This window comes from Symphalangus syndactylus, chromosome 13, assembly GCF_028878055.3.
Source record: "Symphalangus syndactylus isolate Jambi chromosome 13, NHGRI_mSymSyn1-v2.1_pri, whole genome shotgun sequence".
NCBI classification, from domain to species: domain Eukaryota; kingdom Metazoa; phylum Chordata; class Mammalia; order Primates; family Hylobatidae; genus Symphalangus; species Symphalangus syndactylus.
The window spans coordinates 31210525-31232623 of NC_072435.2; the positions used below are offsets into that span (position 1 = coordinate 31210525).

Sequence of the window (22099 nt, forward strand, 5' to 3'; positions counted from 1 at the left end):
ATGACTCCTGAGATTTCTGGCAATTGGTATTTATTCAGCAGATCAGGGACTGTAGAAGCAGCCTCATTGGTGGAGGGACTCCTCTCCGAATACATGGTTTGAAGCCAGTTTCATAATTAAAACCTAATAGGATGGAAAAGCTGCCGGTTTGTCTGGGTGGCATGTCAAGTTCATGGGGATAAGTTAAAGTAAAAATGAGATTGTTTGAGGGGAGCCAAACTTCATGAGTTTGACTCCCAATTTCTTGGCCTAGTCTTTGCTGCAGGACGCTTTTGCTTTTAGGAGTTAATGCAGGTGCAGTTTTGAAGACGTTGTGTACAGTTTCACTGGTGATGTAATGAGGTGAGATAGGCAGTTTATTTTAAATAGATTTCTGGCACATCACCCATTGGGGTGACTCTTAGTAGTTGTTGAAAAAATGAAGATATGGCCTCTTGGTTGGTGCTAGATTTAGTTGTGTCCTGTTACTTTTTTTTTTTTTTTCTTAACAGAATGCAGGATTATTTGCTGAGAGCATAGTTTGCTGCTTCTGGCCAAACTGGTCTGCATAAAGGATCTTTCTCGTGTATTTTTTTTTTTTTTTTTTTTTTTTGCCATTTCGCATCTGTGTGAATAGGTGACTCAGTGCCCTGTTTGTCAGGCAAGTGGTGACATCTTTTTGAGTGTCGGAGGTGGCAACAGGACGTGGAGGAAGACTGTGGACTTTGGAGCCAGATAAAACTGTTCAGGCCTGGCTCCTCCCCGGCAGTGTGCAGTAGGCATCAAGGATAAAATGCCCACTTCTCAGGGTCGTTGTGGTCAAATGAGTGCATTTGGGAACACCCACACAATGCCAGCATTCAGTGAATCTTCCTGCTTTCCCTACTAGAGAAGAATTTGAAACAACTTTTACAGTCGGTGTGTAAACAGAAGTAAGAGTAACATCTATTTTTGAAGGAAGTGCATTTATCTTTCACCTCTTAGGGTTCTGGTCAGCTTATTTAATCGCAGGGAGCCAATTGGGGTTGACACTAAATGGAAGCCATCTTAAGACATTTCTTGCTTTCTCAGTGTCTTTTTATAGATGCTCAAATGGTCATACTGTCTGGAGCTTATGCTGACTGTACCTCCTGTGTTCATCTTTTGCGATTGGAGTCCGAGTCAGTGCTGCAGTCTTGGTAGGGCTTCTGAGAACTGGGAAGCCAGGGATCTAAAATCTCACACCACTGCAAATTAGTCAGTTTCCCCACGCAGGTCCTTTACTCTCTCCAGAGAGGAATGAGCAAGGTCTCGTCCAGCTCCAGGATTCTTCACTCCTTTGGGATCTGGCTGAGTCAGATAAGGTTTTGTTCATTCAGTAACTAAGCTCCTCCCCGGCTTTTCTTGGAGCCCAAGAGTTTTCTGAGTGTGCAAAGAATCCTTCTATCATGAAGACTTTATTTAGAGTCGGGCTAGGGTTGTTACTGCCTTTACCAGGCTTCGTATTCCCTTCCCCTGTGTCTGGCCTACCTTCTACAGTTTCTGGCCATGATAAAGGGTTGCTGCTGCTGCTGCAGCTCACTAATACGCACTTGTAAAGCAGATGCCTTAACAATTAATTTGAAGGTTAGGCTCAGTGGCTAGATCACAGGCAGGCTCATCAGGTTCCCAGTCATGCCTGTCAGTCATCCCAGAAAGGATAGAGTGAACTCCAGAGCCAAAAGCTTTGTTTTTTCTCTTTTATTGAGACAGAGTTTTGCTCTGTCACCCAGGCTGGAATGCAGTGGCACCTCATAGTATTAATAGCTCACTGCAGCCTCCAACTCTTGGCTTCAATGATACTTCCACTTCAGCCTCCCAAAGTGCTGGGATTACAGGTATAAGCCACCATGTCTGCCTGGGTGCTGCCGTGTTCTCTCCACACGGGATTGGCCCTCTGCTGAGAGTGATGGGTGGTGGACAGCTATGGTTGGGGGAGTCAGGCAAACTGGATGTGATTGTTGATTTCATCTCCTAAGTCAGTGTCTTTGTCTTTCCAAAGGGGCAACAGTGCCATTTGTGCAGAATTGACCTGAAGGTCAAAGATTACCTGCCAGTGCCCTTCTGAGTGCTTCTCATGCATTAGCTTATTTAACCTTTACCTCTGCTCTTTGAGGAGAAACCGAAATGGAGAGGCGAAGTCACTTGTCCCAGGTCACAAAGCAAGTGTGTGCTGCAGGCAGAGTTAGAACCTGGGTGGCTGGTACTCAGACCCCATCTCTATACATACCGTTACACTGTGGTGGATCTGGTATGGTATTTTTCAGACTGCAGGTATAGTCACTAGTGGGATATGAAGTCCAATTATTGACTTTTTTCTTTTGCATTGGAAAATCAAGGAAATGGAAGAGGAGAAAAAAAGCAGAATGCATTTAAATGTGGCTTCTGGAAACTTTGGGAGAAATGCAAAGAAGCAGATGTGGGTCAATGTCAAAAAGTGTGAAAGCCGTTGCTTCCAGGCTAGGGGTGGGCAAACTATGATTCTCGGGCCAAAGCCAGCCCACCCAGCCTGTTTTTTTGTAGGTAAAGTTTTTTTTTGTTTGTTTACGTTGTTTTGAGACAGAGTCTTGCTCTGTCACCCAGGCTGGAGTGCGGTGGCATGATCTTGGCTCACTGCAACCTCTGCCTCCTGGTTCAAGGGATTCTCCTGCTTCAGCCTCCTGAGTAGCTGGGATTACAGGCGCACACCACCATGCTCAGCTAATTTTTGTGTTTTTAGTAGAGATGGGGTTTCACCATGTTGGCCAGGCTGATCTTGAACTCGTGACCTCAAGTGATCCACCCTCCTTGGCCTCCCAAAGTGCTAGGATTACAGGTATGAGCCACCGCGCCTGGCCAGTAGGTAAAGTTTATTGGCACACAGCCATACTCATTCGTTTTTTTTTGTTTTTTTTTGTTTGTTTGTTTGTTTGTTTTGAGACGGAGTCTCGCTCTGTCGCCCAGGCTGGAGTGCAGTGGCGCAGTCTCGGCTCACTGCAAGCTCCGCCTCCCGGGTTCACGCCATTCTCCTGCCTCAGCCTCTCTGAGTAGCTGGGACTACAGGCGCTCGCCACCACGCCTGGCTAATTTTTTTTTTTTTTGTATTTGTAGTAGAGACGGGGTTTCACCGTGGTCTCGATCTCCTGACCTCGTGATCCACCCGCCTCGGCCTCCCAAAGTGCTGGGATTACAAGCGTGAGCCACGGCGCCCGGCCCCATACTCATTCGTTTATATCATCAGTGGCTGCTTCTACGCTACAACAGCAGAGTTGAGTAGAAAGTTGCTGCCCACCACGTGATGTGGTATGCACTGTCTGGTATGCCTGCACAGCAGTCATTGTCATTTTTTTTTGTGGTGGGAAGGAATGAGGAGGGAATATAGATATTCCATTTAAAGTTTGCCCTCGAGAGGGTGGGGGTGTTAACTGTTTCCTCAGTCCACTGCGGCTCCATCCTCCCTGCGTTCCACTCCTTTCAGTGAATGTACAGGCCCAAGCCTAGGCTTTTAAACCCTCTTAAATGGAAGGGATTTTCATTCATTAGAAGTAACTGGAGACTTCTTGAGGTCCCGTGTGGAAGTGGATCATGGCCGTCACATCCCTGCTATGGCCTAACCGAGGGAGCTGGGCCCAGACGCTAGTGTCACTTGGCCAAAAGTCTTTTGCAGGTGGCTTGGATTATTGCCCTCCTCATTTTCCTAACAGACACCAGGGCTTAGGTTTCCTTGGGATTCCAGGCAGGCCCTGCCACTCCACGGGGCACGAGAACAGTCACAGTAACTGAAGCCTGTGGGCCACACAGGTGGGCTGCATCCGAGGCAGGGCCTGTCTCTTCTGTTCAGTCTGTGCATCCATGACTTTCAAGCTTATTTGGAAACCGTTGATAAACACTTGAATGAGTTTGTGTCAAAGTTTTAAGTGATACAGGTTGATGAAAAATTTTCTTGGAAATTAGTTACTGTTTCTATTGATCAATTTTTTTTTTTTTTTTCGAGACGGAGTCTCACTCTGTTGCCCAGGCTGGAGTGCAGTGGCGCAATCTCGGCTCACTGCAAGCTCCGCCTCCCGGGTTCACCCCATTCTCCTGCCTCAGCCTCTCTGAGTAGCTGGGACTACAGGTGCCCGCCACCACGCCCGGCTAACTTTTTGTATTTTTTTTTTTTTTAGTAGAGATGGGGTTTCACCGTGTTAGCCAGGATGGTCTCGGTCTCCTGACCTCGTGATCCACCGGCCTCGGCCTCCCAAAGTGCTGGGATTACAAGCGTGAGCCACCGCGCCCGGCCAAATATGCCTCATCCTTTTCATGGATTCTTTTTTTTTTTTTTGAGAAGGAGTCTTGCTCTCTCACCCAGGCTGGAGTGCAGTGGCACGATCTCGGCTCGCTGTAAGCTCCGCCTCCCGGGTTCATGCCATTCTCCTGCCTCAGCCTCTCCGAGTAGCTGGGACTACAGGCGCCTGCCACCACACCCGGCTAATTTTTTTGTATTTTTAGTAGAGACTAGGTTTCACCATGGTCTCGATCTCCTGACCTCGTGATCCACCGACCTCGTGATCCACCCGTCTCGGCCTCCCAAAGTGCTGGGATTACAAGCGTGAGCCACCGCGCCCGGCCCATTGACCAAAAGGGTATGAGAGCTGAGACTGATACCCAATCTGTACCTGGCCCTGTGCTGGGCCCTTGGAAATGTGGAGTTACTGTGAACCTCATTCTTGTCTGCCCTTAACCCACAGGTGACTAGAAAATAACAAATAGGTTGTATAAAGATAATTGCAGTTCTTCTTAAGAAATTATTATTATTATTATTATTTTAGACAGAGTCTTACTCTGTCACGCAGGCTAGAGTGCAATGGCATGATCTCAGCTCACTGCAACCTCCGCCTCCTGGGTTCAAGCGATTCTCCTGCCTCAGCCTCCTGAGTAGTTGGGATTACAGGTGTACGCCACCACACCCAGCTAATTTTTGTATTTTTAGTAGAGATGGGGTTTTACCACGTTGGCCAGGCTGGTCTTGAACTCCTGACCTCAGGTGATCCACCCGTCTCGGCCTCCCAAAGTGCTGGGATTACAGGCGTGAGCCACTGTGCCTGGCCAAGAAATTCTTTAGGTGGTATATGAACAAATCTCAAGAATCTCAGGCCCAGATCTCTTATTTATTTGTTTATTTTTATTTTTATATATTTTTTAAGACGGAGTCTCGCTCTGTCTCCCAGGCCAGAGTGCAGTGGCGCGATCTCAGCTCACTGCAAGCTCTGCCTCCCGGGTTCACGCCATTCTCCCGCCTCAGCCTCCCGAGTAGCTGGGACTACAGGCACCCACCACCACGCCTAGCTTATTTTTTTGTTTTGTTTTGTTTTTTTTTTTAGTAGAGATGGGGTTTCACCATGTTAGCCTGGATGGTCTCGATCTCCTGACCTCGTGATTCCCTCGCCTCGGCCTCCCAAAGTGCTGGGATTACAGGCATGAGCCACCGTGCCCGGCCAGCGGGCTAATTTTTGTATTTTTAGTGGAGACGGGGTTTTACCATGTTGCCCAGGCTGGTCTCGAACTCCTGGTTTCAAGTGATCTGCCTGCCTTGTCCTCCCAAAGTAATGAGATTACAGGCATGAGCCACTGTGCCCGGCCTGAAACCCTGTCTCTACAAAAAAATACAAAAATTAGCTGGGCATGGTGGCACATGCTTGTAGTCCCATCTACTTGGGAGGCTGAGGTGGGAAGATTGCTTGAGCCCAGGAGATCAAGGCTGCATTGAGCCATGATCACACCACTGCACTCCAGCCTGGGTGACAGAGCAAGACTCTGTGTAAAAATAAATAAATAAAAAATTAGAAAGAAGGAGAAGTCTTAGTTCATAAGTTAAATTATTAGACTTTCTCCTCTGGAGTGATAGAGATCGGTCCTCCGATGAAAACCATGATCTTTGCAGCTTTAAACCATCTGAAGCTTATTTGGCATGAGAAGGTGGTTAGAAAACTCTTCATTGCTGAGAAGCAAATTCCAGAGGTTCATCTGCGAGGAGTAACTTGGATCTGAGGGATAGATACCGTTGCTCAAGAATGCAAATTTTCAGAGCTCATGGGAGTGGAAGAGTAGATACTCGGGCAAAAAAAATGGCATCTTTGTCTTCACAAGCTTCCTCTAGCAGGCTGGGTTTTTTCACGGTCAGCCTGTTTGAAGCTTTACAGAAATGTTCTGCCTAAGTGGTTTGCGTGCTTGGACAAACCCCAGAGTGGACACTGCACACTTGGGGGTGAAGGCATTCCTTTCATGTTAGGGGACTTCGGAATTTCACTTCCTGGGATTTGTATTGCTTTCTCTTTGTGTTGGGATGAGTCCTTTTTTTTTTTGTTTGTTTGTTTGTTTTTTTTTGCCAGAATTCCTTCAGTCTTTCCATGAGCCCTTATTCTCTATCCAGATGTCTTTGGTTAGATTTTTGAAATGCTACCATTTCCTTCATTTGATATTGGAAGGACCATATTGGCCTTGTGTCTTTGTGTTTTGGTAGGTTTTATTCCTAAGCCTTTATTCTGGGCGAGGTTCCTGCTAAGTGCTTGCATTACATGGCCTCATGGGATTCTCCCATGACACCATCCTGGGGACTCCATGGTTGCCTGTGCTGCGCAGTTATGGAAACTGGGGTGCAGAGTGTTTAAGGAATTTGCCCAAAGTCTTGGTACCTCATTCAGGCATTTCTTGGAATACTGATTCATGAGGTCTGTTTTATGTATGTATATCTTATTTTTCCCTACTCAATTATACATTTCAGGGTGGGCGTTGTTTTGTCAGTTGACCTGTTTAGCAAATTACTCTTTTTGACATAATTTGTAGTTGTCAGATAATTTGTAGAGGTTAAGAGCTGGTCTTTGCATCCGAAAGTACTGGACTTAGTTTCTAGTTCTGCTTCTTGCTGCTGTGACCCCATGGGCAAATTCCTTCTTGTCTCTGAGCCTCTGTTTAGGCCTTGGTGAGGAGTGTGGAGGCCTGCAAGCCCAGATTCCAGCTCTCTGCTGGGAAATTATTAAATAACTGCTTGGGGACCTTGCAGCCTCTCCTCACATTGCTGAGTTGTCCCACTTGGAAGTTCTTTTTTGTTTTCTTTTTTTTTTTTTTTGAGATGGAGTCTCAATCTGTCACCCAGGCTGGAGTGCAATGGCACGGTCTCAGCTCACTGCAACCTCCACCTCATGGGTTCAAGCAATTCTCCTGCCTCAGTCTCCCAAGTAGCTGGGACTACAGGCGTGTGCCACCATGCCCGGCTAATTTTTTTTTTTTTTTTTTTGAGGCAGTCTTGCTCTGTTGCCCAGGCTGGAGTGCAGTGGTGTGATCTCCGCTCATTGCAACCTCTGCCTCCCCGGGTTCAAGTGATTCTCCTGCCTCAGCCTCCTGAGTAGCTGGGATTACAGTCGTGCGCCACCATGCCCAGCTAATTTTTGTATTTTTAGTAGAGATGGGGTTTCTCCATGTTGGTCAGGCTGGTCTCGAACTCCTGACCTAGTGATCTGCCTGCCTCAGCCTCCCAAAGTGCTGGGATTACAGGCATGAGCCACCGTGCCTGGCCAGAGCTTTTTTCTTTCTTAACTTATTATGGAAAAAAATTTTTTTTTTTTTTTTTTTTTTGAGACGGAGTCTCGCTCTGTCGCCCAGGCTGGAGTGCAGTGGCGCAATCTCGGCTCACTGCAAGCTCCGCCTCCCGGGTTCACGCCATTCTTCTGCCTCAGCCTCTCTGAGTAGCTGGGACTACAGGCGCCCGCCACCACGCCCGGCTAATTTTTTTGTATTTTTAGTAGAGACAGGGTTTCACCGTGGTCTCGATCTCCTGACCTCGTGATCCGCCCGCCTCAGCCTCCCAAAGTGCTGGGATTACAAGCGTGAGCCACCGCGCCCGGCCGGAAAAAATTTTTTTTTAGTTATTTATAGAGGCTGGGTGCAATGGCTCATGCCTCTAATCCCAGAACTTTGGGAGGCCAAAGCAGGCTTTAGTCCAAGAGTTCAAGACCAGCCTGGGCAACATAGACCCTGTCTTTAAATTATTTGTAGAGACGGGGGTCTCACTGTGTTGCCCAGGCTGGTCTCTAACTCCTAGGCTCAAGCAGTCTGACAGGGTCTCACTCTGTTGCCCAGGTTGGAGGGCAGTGGTGCAATCATAGCTCACGGCAGCCTCGACCACCTGACTGAATCGATCCTCTCGCCTTAGCCTCTTGAGTAGCTGGGACTACAAGCACATGCTGCCAGGCTAATTTTTGTATTTTTTGTAGAGATGGGGTTTCCTCATGTTGCCCAGGCTGGTCTCAAATTCCAGGGCTCAAGTGGTCTGCCTCCGTTGGCCTCACAAAATGCTGAGATTACAGGCATGAGCCACTGTGTCTGGCCTCTACCTGTAGAGTCTTCAGTATGAATCTCTAACTTTATGATTATTTAAAAACATAACTACAGGCCGGGCGTGTTGGCTCACACCTATAATCCCAGCACTTTGGGAGGCAGGAGTTCGAGACCAGCCTGGCCAACATGGCGAAACCCTGTTTCTACTAAAAATACAAAAATTATCTGGGAGTGGTAGCAGGTGTCTGTATTCTCAGCTACTCAGGAGGCTGAGGAATGAGAATCACTTGAACCTAGGAGGCGGAGGTTGCAGTGAGCCGAAATCACGCCACTGCACTCCAGCCTGGGCGACAGAGTAAGACCCCCGTCTCAAAAGAAAAGACAATAAAACAAAACAAAAAACCTTACTACAAAACTCATTCCTAACAAGATTAACAATTAATATCTCAAATACCCGGGCTGGGTTCAGATGGCTCTGATTTCTCCTACCGTCACATCCACCAGTAGGTGTCTTCGTATCTAGATGCCAGCAGTGGGTAGACTGTCTTATGTTAAAGTGAGGGTGTGGAGTACTGGATACAGATGCTGATGGCTGGACTTCTCTTCGCCAGTTTTGTGCCTTACTTGGGTGGTTGCCATGGCGTAGGCATGTTACCATGGAAATGGCATGACAGAGCAGGCTGTGATGACACCTGAGAATGCTGAAGAAAAGGAGACACAGTGCACATTTGTTCTTGGTTTCTAGTTGATGAACCTAGGTAGTAAGGACACTGAAAAGCACGTGTGAGACCCAGAGGTTTATTTCAAGAATTTCCTGGCTCTGAAAATCCCTCAGTGAGGTTTCCCGTATGGCTGCTTCATTATGTCCTAACTCAAGGGAAGGTCTCGGGAGCCTTTCTTAGGCATGAGCCCTGAGCTGAATTTCTAAAGCAAAGGCCCTGCGCCTTCACTCCTGCTAAACGACTGTGCCGCAGAATCGGACTTGGGGATCCTGGACTTCTGCATTTAGACTGGTTGTTAAACATTTGAAGAAGCAGCGCCTCCTTGTAATTTTTGTAATTTTGTCCCTAGTTAATGGGTCATTCAGAGCCTACCCAGGCAATTTGTTGAGAGTCTGGGCAGTTAATGATCATAACCCTGACCTTTACATTAACCTAGCCGCCTCTTAACGAGGGCTCTCATGATCTTAAGGTAACAGCCGCTGTTCCCATGAGTTTCCGTCTTTTGTGTTGTACTTTGCCTTTTTTTTTTTTTTTTTTTTTTACTCTTGTAAACCAGGTTGATCCATAAACCCTGGGCCCCTTTCAGCTTTCGTCCAACCCTCTTGTCTAGAGAGCTGCCATGTTGCCAAGCTTCATTTCTGTAAGAAGCCTTTGTTGCTTCCCAGGGCTCAGCTCTCCCTATGCCCTTTTGTCTTGATTAGCCACTTGGTGGCTTCTGGTACTGCCTAGATTAGAGCTGAGGAAGGGGAGATGTTGCTTTTGTCAGTTTTGTCAGCAGGATGGGTTGGGAGAACCGTGTATGCATGGTTGTGACCAAGTAGAAAGAACTTGTTGACCAGCAGTCAGCAGTGTCCGTCAGGGAGAGCTGGCTGTAGCTTTCTTTTTTCCTTTTCTTTTTTTTTGAGATGGTGTTTCGCTCTTGTTGCCCAGGCTGGAGTGTAGTGGCATGATCTCGGCTCACTGCAACCTCCATCTCCCAGGTTCAAGTTCTTGTGCCTCAGCCTCCTGAGTAGCTGGAATTACAGGCACCCACCATCGCGCCCAGCTAATTTTTGTATTACTGGTAGAGACAGGGTTTTGCCGTGTTGGCCAGGCTGGTCTCGAACTCCTGACCTCAAGTGATCTGCCTGCTTTGGCCTCCCGAACTGCTAGGATTACAGGCATGAGCCACCACACCCGGTCTGAACATGAAATGTCTTTACCAAGCACTGTTTTTGCCAAGTCCGTGGTGTGTGCTGAACCCAGCATGCTTGTGGGCCCTGTGGAGTTGGCCTGTTCCTTAGAGTGGGCGTCCAGATCTGTTCTTTGACCCAGGGGGAGGAGCAGCCAGCTCTGAAAATGGAAACTGAAATACCCAGGAGCTTCGTCCAGGAGGTACGGGGCAGGACTGGCTCAAGGCAAGGCGTTGGCCTCTTCCCATTTCCTCATGGGGGCCAGTTCCAAGTCGGTCTCCCAGGGTGGTTGCTTTCCTGTCCCCAAGGGCTCTGGGCAGCGGACCGAGTGCAGCCATGTCGGGTGTTGCCAATCCAGGCTCTGGGAATAGAGTGCTCCCTGCACAGGCCGCCACGGCAGGCTTTTCTCCTGCTTGCTTGTCTCAAGAGGGTTTGGCAGGTCTAGATTGAAATGATTAGCGCGGTGGGGCTTCCCCCACTTTTCTTGGGGGATTATGTCGAGGTCTATTAAGCATGTTCCCTCGGTATTTAATCCCACTCTGACACGGATTTTGCCAGCAGTCTGTTAAGTGGCATCGCTGAAACCTGGTTGCTGTTTTGTCGAGACCGCCTTTGTGCCGTCGCGCCGGTGGCCCACGGGATTCCCAGTTGGCTTGACTTCCTTTTTGCTTTCTGTTGAACAGAGTCTGAAGAATATAGTCAAGACCCTAGTGTTCACGCAGGACGTTTAGCTAGGAGGGCATCTCAGCTGTCCTGAGGGGGGACCCCCTGAGGTGACTGTGGACAGAGGTTAGCTTAGGGCTCGGAGGGGCTTGAGGGCATGACATGGCCGGATGGCCCTGAGAATGCAGCGATCTGTTTGTTGTCACTGTCTCAGTGCCCCTTCATCAACCAGCAGCAATTTAACAACAACAGAAAATCCTATGTATTTCTCTGCCTCTTTCAACTCTAGGGAAACAAAATTTCAAGTAGTCACTGCCTGGTTTGTGAAAAGTTGTATGGTTGATTCTCTTTGAGCCCAGATGTGCCTGGAGCTGTTAATATTGATAATGTGCAGAATCCGTCTTTGGCCCAGGTCTTTGTAGGGTGGATTTGAATGCTGCACTTCTCTACCTTGGTGATTGCTTTCTAGAATCATTCTGGATGATGGTTAAGGCTCTTGGAGTTCCTTGAATGGTCTTTTGTCCTCTGCCCGCAGGTGTTAGATGTAGAGTAGCCTGTACCTTCGTCCGAGCCAGCGGGCGGCATCAGGACAGGGAAGGAGGCCTCAGCTGACCCTGGGCAAGACTGTCGCCTGCTGTGCCGCGGTGTTGGACATAAGGGAGGGCGTGCTGAGGCTGCCACCCACTCCGGCTCAGCTGACCCAGCCCTGATGATCAGGCACCTGCCTTGTGAACCAAGTTTCTTGTCAGTGTAGAAAAGGAGGTAGTCAAGCAACCTGGCACAGATATGGCATTTAAAATATTAGTGGCCTGGGTGGTGATCATGTCCCTCTCAGCTTTATCCCTTCTAGACTTAAGTGTCAAGAGTAATGTTGTTCTTAGCTTTTCTTTATGGAACCCCAGCATGTACACCTCCAGTCTGTCCCGGGCCTTCTTCCGCTCAGTCTGTCCATCTCTCCCTGAGTTTCTTTTGAGGTGTGGCCCTGGCCCACCCCCAGTATTCCCATCAGGGTGCCATCTCCCAGTGTCTGCACAGCTCCCGGCGGCGGGAAGTTTGCCATGTCACTGAGTAACAGCTTCTCCCTTGGGACAAAACCAGTTTTCCCAGTCATGTGGCCCTTTCGGTGTGGGTGAGGCGTCCAGTGAGGACTTTGCTCCACTCCTGGTTTCTGTGGGCCGCACCCCAGTGGGAAGGCACCTCCCTTGTCAGGACTGCAGCCTGCGCCCCTGCCCCATTCCAAGTTTGCTAGTCCGGGAAGCAACACAAGGTGCACATGGGTCAGGTCACCTGTGTTGCCTTTGAAGCAGCAGAAAGAGTTTTGTGTCCTGCATTCTGTTTCGAGAGTTGCCCTTGACCTCTGCCCAGGGGTATCTGTGGGGCTGGGCCACTTGGGTTTGAAATAGAACCCATCCCCTTTGAACTGGGAGTGAGAGTTCACAGAAAAAGCTGCTCTTGAGGCGCTCCTTGATGTTTGGGTAGCAGCCCCGAGGCAGACAAAGGGAGGGACATAAGTGAAAGGACAGTGGAGGGTCCTGGGAGGAGTCTGCCACATGCCCTGGAATGTTCAGGCAAACACGCCTAATGCACTGGCTCCCACTTGGGCAGCTGCGGGCCTTTCCGCAGAGATAGCTCCATTTGTGGCTAACCTTTTGGGGCCTGAGCTTGTGACGTTTCCTCCTTACATCACTTCTCTTTGTGTCCTAGTTAATTGAGGCGGAAGGAGTTGGATGCTCTCACGCAACCTTTTTTGTGGTCATTCATGGGGAACTTTGGGAGCTTTTTAAAAATATTCAAAAAAATTGTTTTTTTCCTTTACCAACTCCTGTACTTGTGAACACTGTGTCTGTGGATTTGGCTCAAAAACTGGATTCTTTTTCCAGCCTCCCCCTCCTGAACCCAATTTCTTCCCTCATTCCTACCCCACCCCATAGATATTTACATATGCAGAATGTCCCCTGGGCAGTTTTTGTCATGTTTGGAGAGCACTTTTAAAGTCCTGGAGATTGGGGTGACATGGGGGAATTGGAAGAGTGTAGGATGGGGAGCGAGAAGGGGTTCCAGTATCTGGAGGTGAGTCAGAGGAGGGAGAGAAAGCAGGGCCGGTATCATGTGAGGCCCTCAGGAGGGGCCTGGGATCCGCTCCCCCTCCTCCAGCTGCTCAGTGTTTGCTTGCCTCCAGCCCAGAGTTGTGGGACTGACGAGGGTGGGTCAGACCTGGTGACCTGGGACTCTGAGCCTGTTTCCAGCGGTTCTCATGGGGCTTTTATAATAAAGTACTTTGAGGGTTCTCAGGCCACAGCCCAGGCCTGCCTGTGGGTGGGTCCCAGGTAGCTTGGGGCCACCCCTGGTTCAGAACCAAGGCCCTCTCCACGGTACACAGCCACCGTCCTCAGCCTCAGGTGGCACTGATGCCCAGCTCACTGGGGCCCGGGGCCCAGCAGGCCATCCTGGGCCTGGGAGGGAGGGGATGCGGGTCTGTGCTGCCTGGGAGAGGTACTTCTGTGGTCAAGCAAGGTTTAGAAGTGCCCCAAGTGCTTCACAGCAGAGCTGTGTGGGTTTCTGGACTGTGGGGCTTCCTGGAAGTTCTGCAGCGTTAAGCACTGTGAATCCCCAAGATGGGGCTCTTCCCACTTATGTGACCACAGCACCTTGTCGGTTTCTTCTTCTAAGAACACTAGTCCTGTTGGGAAATCTGGCGTAGAGGTGTCCCGGTGTTAGTGGTAATGCCCTTAAACTCCCACCCCTCCCCCAGCCAGGTTAGACTGGAGCAAGCACAGTTCTTTCAGGGGGAGGATAAGGGATGGAACAAGAGTGGCCCCCATGTCCTCCCAGGGTCTCACTTCGCTCATAGCGTTCAGGCCCTCGGTTCCTGTCAGCCTTGGCCAGCCCAGAGCCCTAGGAGGTCTCCCCTCAAACCCTGTGTTCATGGTGGGATTGGGGTTTGTTTGTAGGGAAGATGGAGAGTTGGAAGAAGGCGAATTGGAAGATGATGGGGCAGAGGAGACCCAGGATACCTCCGGAGGGCCCGAGAGAAGCCGGAAAGAAAAGGGGGAGAAGCATCACAGTGATTCGGACGAGGAGAAGTCCCACAGGAGACTGAAGCGGAAACGGAAGAAAGAGCGGGAGAAAGAGAAAAGGAGGTCGAAGAAGAGGAGGAAATCCAAGCATAAAGTAGGTCCGAGATTCACTGGGACTGCCAGTGCCTGGCATTGGGCCTGGCTGAGAGCCCCAGGGGCTGAGCTTTTGCTCTTCGCCCCAGAGGGCACTCTTAATGCCTTTGCTTATCTCAAATTGGATAAAGACCTTTTTAGAAAGAGTTGGTAGCTTATGCTCCATTGCCACTAAGTGCCTCAGGTGAGGTGTTTCAGGTGAAGCGCAGAGCCCTGCGGCACATGCCAGCATAGTTTGTCCTGAGGCTGACTGCGCCCAAGTGGCCCGCCTGCAGCAGGGTTGCTGAGTCTCCTTCCCCTGTCATTACAGCGCCACGCTTCTTCTAGCGATGACTTCTCTGACTTCTCAGATGACTCGGATTTCAGCCCCAGTGAGAAAGGGCACCGCAAGTACAGAGAGTACAGCCCCCCGTATGCGCCGGTGAGTGACTGGCGTGCCCTGCTGAGCTCTGGGGCCGGGAAGAGTTCAACTGCTTGTGTTTCTTGAGCACTTGCTGTGTTCTGGGCATTTTATGTGACTTTCAGTCCTGGGCCATCAGGTATTAGTTTAATCCCCATTTTATGAGTGAGGAAACTGAGACTTAGACAATTTCAACAAGGCAGCCTAGACAACAAAGTGAGACCCCACAAAAAATAAAAAAGTTAACCAGGCATGCCTGTAGTTCCAGCTACTCAGGAGGCAGAGGTGAAAAGATCCCTTGAGCCCACAAGTTTAAGGTTGCAGTGAGCTATGATCAGCCACTGCACTCTAGCCTGGGTGACAGAGCAAGACCCTGTCTCAAAAGGAAAAGAAAATTTCAACAGGGTTGCCCAGCTCTGAAGTAGAGGAGCTGGGATTTGAACCCAGGCCCTAGCTGACCTCCATGAGGCATGCTCTCGAGCCTCCTCCGTGCGGCCTTAGCAAGGCCCTTTATGTCTCAGAGAAAGATGCTGACTGGTCCACGTCATGGCTGACTGGCTTCCATTGTTCACAAATGACCTTTTTGGGAAATTGGCAAGAGAATGAAATGTTCCCAAGTGGCCAGTAGGCAGAGGTTAGATACTCAGCCAATGTCGCTCTCCTTTCAAGCAGCAATTTAAATTATTTGTTCTGTTTGTATACCATTTCTTCCCCCAGAAAATCCCATAAGAGAAAAGCAAATCATCTTTTTTTTTTTTTTTTTGAGGCGGAGTCTCACTCTGTCGCCCAGGCTGGAGTGCAGTGGCGCAATCTCAGCTCACTGCAAGCTCCGTCTCCTGGGTTCGCACCATTCTTCTGCCCCAGCATCCTGAGCAGCTGGGACTACAGGCACCCGCCACCAAGCCCGGCCAATTTTTGTGTTTTTAGTAGAGACAGGATTTCACCATGTTAGCCAGGATGATCTCCATCTCCTGACCTAGTGATCCGCCTGTGTTGGCCTCCCAAAGTGCTGGGATTACAGGCGTGAGCCACCGCGCCCGGCCGCAAATCATCTTATGATTACTTTACCCAGTATTCGTTGGCACCTGGGTGTCCAGGTTTGGATGAGAAATGTTTTGTCTTGTTTATTTATTTATTGAGACAGAGTCTTGCTCTGTCGCCTAGGCTGGAGTGCAGTGGGGCAATCTCGGTTCACTGCAACTTCCACCTCTTGGGTTCAAGCGATTCTCCTGTCTCAGCCTCCGAGTAGCTGGGATTACAGGCATGCGCCACCTTGCCCGGCTGATTTTTGTATTTTTAGTAGAGACAGGGTTTCACCATGTTGGCCAGGCTGGACTCGAACTCCTGACCTCAGGTGATCTGCCTGCCTTGGCCTCCCACAGTGCTAGGATTACAGGCGTGAGCCACAGTGCCCGGCCGGTTGAGAAATGTTTTAAAGTTAGTAGGTCTTCAAAGCTGTCCCAGGTATCCCATGACCCAGCATCATCCATCACAACAAATGATTCATTTTCTAATACCATAGTTGAGATTGATCTACTGGTGTAGGATCGGCCGTCAAACCTGAGGGAGGCAGGAAATGGAGGGAACATTGCATGCTTTTCATGAACTAGAGCTGGAGGCATTTTAAAGATCTGCTAAAGTACTTGTATGTGTGTCTGTGTATCTAGCTGTATTTTGCATTGTCCTGTTTTTTTATAATATGGATTTTTCAAAATTAGTGGGCTTTATTGTTTATTTATTTATTTATTGAGATGGGATCTCACTCTGTTGCCCAGGCTGGAGTGCAGTGGTGTGATCTCACCTCACTGCAGCCTCGAGCTCCCTGGGCTCAGGTGATCTTCCTGCCTCAGCCTCCTAAGAACCATGGGCCGCCACACCAAGGCTAATTTTTGTACTTTTGGTAGAGATGGGGTTTCAAAATGTTGCCCAGGCTGGTGTCACATTCCTGGGGTCAAATGATCTGCCCACCTCGGCCTCCCAAAGTGCTGGGATTACAGACATGAGCCACCATGTGCAGCCAACTTTTTTATTCAGTCATTCATTCATTTAGAGATGGAGTCTCACTCTGTCACCCAGGCTGGAGTGCAGTGGCACAATCTCGGCTCACTGCAACCTCTGCCTCCCAGGCTCAAGCGATTCTCCTGCCTCAGCCTCTCAGGTAGCTGGGATTACAGGCGCCCACCACCACACCTGGCTAATTTTTTTTGTGTGTGTGTATTTTTAGTAGAGACGGGGTTTCACTATGTTGGCCAGGCTGGTCTCGAACTCCTGACTTTGTGATCTGCCTGCCTTGGCCTCCCAAAGTGCTGGGATTACAGGTGTGAGCAACCACGCTTGGCTCAACTTTATTATTTTTTTAATTTTAATTTTAATTTTAATAATTTTTGAGACGGAGTCTCACTCTGTCGCCCAGACTGGAGTGCAGTGGCGCAATCTTGGCTCACCGCATCCTCTGCCTCCTGGGTTCAAGTGATTCTCACACCTCAGTCTCCCGAGTAGCTGGGATTAGAGGCTCCTGTCACCATGCCCGGCTAATTCATTTTGTATTTTTAGTAGAGACTGGGTTTCACCATGTTGGCCAGGCTCGTCTCCATCTCCTGACCTCGTGATCTGCCTGCCTCGGCCTCCCAAAGTGCTGGGATTACAGGCATGAGCCACCGCACCCAGCCCCCCGACTTTATTTTTTAGAGCTGTTTTAAGTTTATTCAAAATTGAGCAGGTAGTAGTAGAGTTCCCTTCTCCCCTTGGACTGCCCCCTTCCCTGCCTCCAGTTTCCCATTACCAATGTCTTGCATTGTTGTAACTTTGTTACAATTGATGAGCCGGTATTGATACATTGTTATTACTTGGGGTTGTGTAGTTCTTTGGGTTTTGCCCAATACACACTTTATTGTTACATATTCATCATTACTCCATTGTCTGGATATACCAGTTTGTTATCTATTTACCTGTTGAAGGATGTCTTGGTTGCTTTCGTTTTTATGAGTATCTTTAACTTCTTCTAGTACCACTTGGCACTGCCACACTTTGGAAAGCGTCATTTGAGAGGGCTGTCTAGTCTGGCTGCCAAGCAGGCCATTTATTGAATTCCAGGGCCCTAGGAAAATTGTGACCGAGCAGCCCCCGCCTGCTTCCCAGGCCCCTGTCCGTGTGCTTGCTCTGCATCCCTGGGAAATGCTCCCTTCTCCTCCCCTTCGTTTATCAGGGATCGGGGGTCTGTGGTTCTGTTTTCTTTCTAGCTCTGGCCCTTTATGAAGAACAGAAACACTTGGGCCGGCTGCTACTCCCACTCCCTGGTATGAGAACCAGTCCCCAGAGGGGCTGGGGACCAGCAGTGCAACCCTGGGACAGTAGCGACAGACATGTTCGTTTAGGGAACCCTGGGTATCTTGGTAGTCTGCACCCGTGGCTGTGGGATCCGGCTCACCTCTTCTCCCTGTCTCTGGGACGTAGTCCCACCAGCAGTACCCACCATCGCATGCCACGCCCCTGCCCAAGAAGGCTTACTCCAAGATGGACAGCAAGAGTTACGGCATGTACGAGGACTACGAGAACGAGCAGTATGGGGAATATGAGGGTGACGAGGAGGAGGACATGGGCAAGGAGGACTACGACGACTTCACCAAAGAGCTGAACCAGTACCGGCGTGCCAAAGAGGGCAGCAGTCGAGGCCGAGGTGAGCCCCACCCTGGCAGTTTCTCCTCCAGGGCATTGGAGCCACCCGGGTCAACCCGGGTGGCCTGGTCTCACAGAGCCTCAAATTTGGTCACTTAGGGTTGGGATAAGTGTACAAAGAAGGGCCGGGATCTGCATGTGCATGGCACAGGAGACCGTCGAGATCACCCGCTGGGCTGTGGTTGGGGTGGCACCAGGCTGGTGTGAGGCAGGGAGAAGGCCAGTGTGCCCGAAAGGTCACTTCCTAGTCAGCTGTGGGGGGAGAAGGGAACAGCTTCTCTCTCACCTGGGCCAGGGTCACTGACAGCTGGCTGCCACACCCCACAGCAGTGCTCCCCCATTCTCCCAGCCCCGTCACCTGACAAGGTGTGACCGCAGTCCTTGCCACTGCCACACCTCTGAGCCTTTAACCTGTGTCCTTTGGAAGGAAGGTGGAGGAGGCTTGAGAACCAGAGACACAGTAGCCCTCACTAGCCTCTTAGAACATATCTCTGTCAACGCAGTGGCTCATGCCTGTAATCCCAGCACTTTGGGAGGCCGAGGCTGGCGGATCACCTAAGGTCAGGAGTTCGAGACCAGCCTGGCCAACAACAGCAACAAAAAAGAACTGTCGAACCATGTCCTGCCAGAAAGACTGCCCAGCCTGAGAGTGGCTTTTGGAATCTTCCAGTGCAGGGGTTCTCAGATTTGTGAGCCCTGCCTGAGGCCCAGCTTGTTGAGTAGCTGTTCATTCATTATTTTTTTTTTTTTTTTTTTGAGACGGAGTCTTGCTCTGTCGCCAGGCTGGAGTGCAGTGGCGCGATCTCGGCTCACTGCAACCTCCACTTTCCGGGTTCCAGCAATTCTCCTGCCTCAGCCTTCTGAGTAGCTGGGATTACAGGCATGTGCTACTATGCTGTATTTTTAGTAGAGACGGGGTTTCACCATGTTGGTCAGGCTGGTCTCGATCTCGTGACCTCGTGATCTGCCCGCCTCGGCCTCCCAAAGTGGTGGGATTTACAGGCGTGAGCCACCGCGCCCGGCCCATTCGTTCTTCTAGCAGTCTTTCTTGGACACCTCCCTGGGACAGCCCCTGTGCTTTGGGGAGATCCTAGATCAGTGCTGTCAAGTAGAAATAGATTGGAAGCCACCATGTTGTTTACATTTTCTGGTAGCCACATTTAAAAAGTGAAAAGGACACTGGATAGTCCCAGCTACTTGAGAGGTGGAGGCGGGAGAATCACTTGAGCCCAGGAGTTGGAGGCCAGCCTGGGCAACACGACGAGATCCCATCAGTCTTTTTTGTTTATTGGGAGACAGAGTCTTGCTCTGTCATCCATTCTGGAGTGCAGTGGCACGATTTAGGCTCACTGCAACCTCCACCCTCTGCCTCCTGGGTTCAAGCAATTTTTTGTTTTTGAGACAGAGTTTCACTCTTTTTGCCCAGGCTGGAGTGTAATGGCATGATCTCGGCTCACTGCAACCTCCGCCTCCAGGGTTCAAGCGATTCTCCTGCCTCAGCCTCCCAAGTGGCTAGGATTACAGGCGCCTACCACCATGCCCGGCTTTTTTTGTATTTTTAGTAGAGACGGGGTTTCACCATGTTGGCCAGGGTGGTCTCGATCTCTCGACCTCGTGATCCGCCCACCTTGGCCTCCCAAAGTGCTGGGATTACAGGCGTGAGCCACTGCGCCCGGCCGGGTTCAAGCAATTCTTGTGCCTCACTCCTGCAAGTACTACTGGGATTACAGGCATGTGCCACCACGCCCAGCTTATTTATTTATTTATTTATTTATTTTTTATTTAATTTATTTTTTTGAGATGGAGTCTCGCTCTGTCGCCCAGGCTGGAGTGCAGTGGCACGATCTTGACTCACTGCAACCTCCGCCTCCTGGGTTCACGCCATTCTCCTGCCTCAGCCTCCTGAGTAGCTGGGACTACAGGCACCTGCCACCACGCCCAGCTAATTTTTTGTAGTTTTAGTAGAGACGGGGTTTCACCACATTAGCCAGGATGGTCTCCATCTCCTGACCTCGTGATTCGCCCGCCTCAGCCTCCCAAAGTGCTGGGATTACAGGTGTGAGCCACTGCGCTCAGCCTATTTATTTATTTTTTTAGAGAGAGAGTTTCATTCTGTCGCACAGGCTGGAGTGCAGTGGCACCATTTTGGCTCACTGCAACCTCCGCCTCCCAGGTTCAAGCAATTCTCGTGCCTTAACCTCCCCAGTAGCTGGGATTACAGACCTGCACCACCACGCCTGGCTTTTTCATTTTTGGTAGAGATGGGTTTCACTGTGTTGCCCAATCTGGTCTTGAACTCCTGAGCTCAGGCAATCCGCCCGCCTTGGCCTCCCAAAGTGCTGGGATTACAGGTGTGAGCCACTGTGCCTGGCCTAATTTTTTGTATTTTTAGTAGAGATGGAGTTTTGCTATGTTGGCCAGGCTTGTCTCGAACTCCTGTTCTGAAGTGATCTGCCCAACTGGGCCTCCCAAAGTGCTGAGATTATAGGATTGAGCCACTGCAACTGGCCACTCGTTTTTTTTTTTTTTTTAAGTGAAGAAAAAAGTGAAACCAATTAAATTAATTTTGATAATCTATTTTCAACGTAATAAGTTTAAAATCTTCAACATGTAATCAAATTAGACAAATGAGATATTTTATATTCTTTCTCACTTGCGTTTTTGTGTGTGTGTGTGTGTGTGTGTGTGTGAGAGAGGGAGATGGGGTCTCGCTCTGTTGCCCAAGCTGGAGTGCAGCGGCACATTTTCAGCTTACTGTAGCCTCTGCCTCCCGGTTTCAAGCCATTCTCCCACCTGAGCCTCCTGAGTAACTGGAATTACAGGCGTGCGCCACCACACCTGGCTAATTTTTCTGTTTTTAGTAGAAACAAGATTTCACCATGTTGGCTAGGATGGTCTCAAACTCCTGACCTCAGGTAATCTGGCCACCTCAGCCTCCCAGAGTGCTGGGATTACAGGCATGAGCCACCACACCCAGCCTCTTTTTTTTTTTTTTTAACTAAGTCTTTGAAGTCCAGTGTGTGTTTTGGACTCTTGTCTAAATCACAAGTCCAAACTACAGGGCTGGCTAGTCTTGTCAGACTTCAAGGCTAGCATCTTGTAGTTTGGACCAGACATGTTAGTTGCTCATTAGCCCGTGGGCTGATGTTTGCCATATTGGACAGTGCAGTTCTAAGTGGACAAGTCCCTGTGAGGAAGGGGAGTGAGTACTGGAGTAGCTGTGTGTCCAGCATGCTGAGGGACCCCCATTGAGAGAACCAGAGGGTCCACTAGCCTACCTGGGGCACCTAGGAAGGCTTCTTGGAGGAGGAGGAGGAGGCTGAAGTGATTGATTTCAGGAGCAAAAAGTGGGCTGTCTTCTTTCTTGCTGGTGGCATCTGCTTCCGCTGGAGGCTCACTATCTGAATCTCCATGCAGGCAGCCGAGGCCGGGGCCGGGGCTACAGGGGCCGAGGAAGCCGTGGAGGATCACGAGGCCGCGGAATGGGCAGGGGCAGTCGAGGCAGGGGCAGAGGCTCTATGGGAGGAGACCACCCGGAGGACGAAGAGGATTTCTACGAGGAAGAGATGGACGTAAGGTTTCCTCTGGCCCTGGGGACGTCGGGGTGAGGCTGGTGGGCTTTCCGGGGCATGATCACTGCTGGTAGAGGCTGTGAGGCTAAGGTAGGAAGACATACGGCCTTCTGAAGGAAAGGAAGCCTCAGAGGGCAGATGTATGTGTTTAAAAATATTCATTTATCATTTTGGAATAGATAAAACCTTCATGTGGTTTAAAGTAGAAAAGGTATCGGCCGGGTGTGGTGGCTCACACCTGTAATCCCAGTACTTTGGGAGGCTGAGGCGGGTGGATCACGAGGTCAGGAGATGGAGACCATCCTGGCTAACACGGGGAAACCCTGTCTCTACTAAAAATACAAAAAATTAGCCGGGTGTGGTAGCACGCGCCTATAGTCCCAGCTATTCATGCAGGAGGCTGAGGCAGGAGAATCACTTGAACCCGGGTGGC

General features: G+C 49.9%; 1 protein-coding gene and 1 long non-coding RNA gene across 14 annotated transcripts in view; one reads left to right on the forward strand and one right to left on the reverse strand.

The window, feature by feature from the left end:
* Window positions 1-22099, forward strand: part of ZC3H4 (zinc finger CCCH-type containing 4) — a 49995-nt gene that overhangs the window by 6504 nt on the left and 21392 nt on the right. For 11 of the 13 annotated variants that reach the window (XM_063615778.1, XM_055237484.2, XM_055237490.2 and 8 more), the window contains 4 exons: window positions 13801-14020; window positions 14330-14440; window positions 17873-18095; window positions 21512-21666. In XM_063615778.1, coding sequence (XP_063471848.1) covers window positions 13801-14020; window positions 14330-14440; window positions 17873-18095; window positions 21512-21666 — 709 coding nt within the window. Of the gene's footprint in view, window positions 1-1063; window positions 1158-9164; window positions 9484-13800; window positions 14021-14329; window positions 14441-17872; window positions 18096-21511; window positions 21667-22099 lie in introns of those variants that run through there. The other 2 variants (XM_055237485.2, XM_055237489.2) reach the window with 2 other exon arrangements.
* LOC134732281 (uncharacterized) lies at window positions 14-8899 on the reverse strand. The gene is made up of 2 exons (XR_010115273.1): window positions 8747-8899; window positions 14-864 (listed from the first exon to the last, which is right to left on the reverse strand). It is a non-coding gene; the product is annotated as an uncharacterized lncRNA (long non-coding RNA).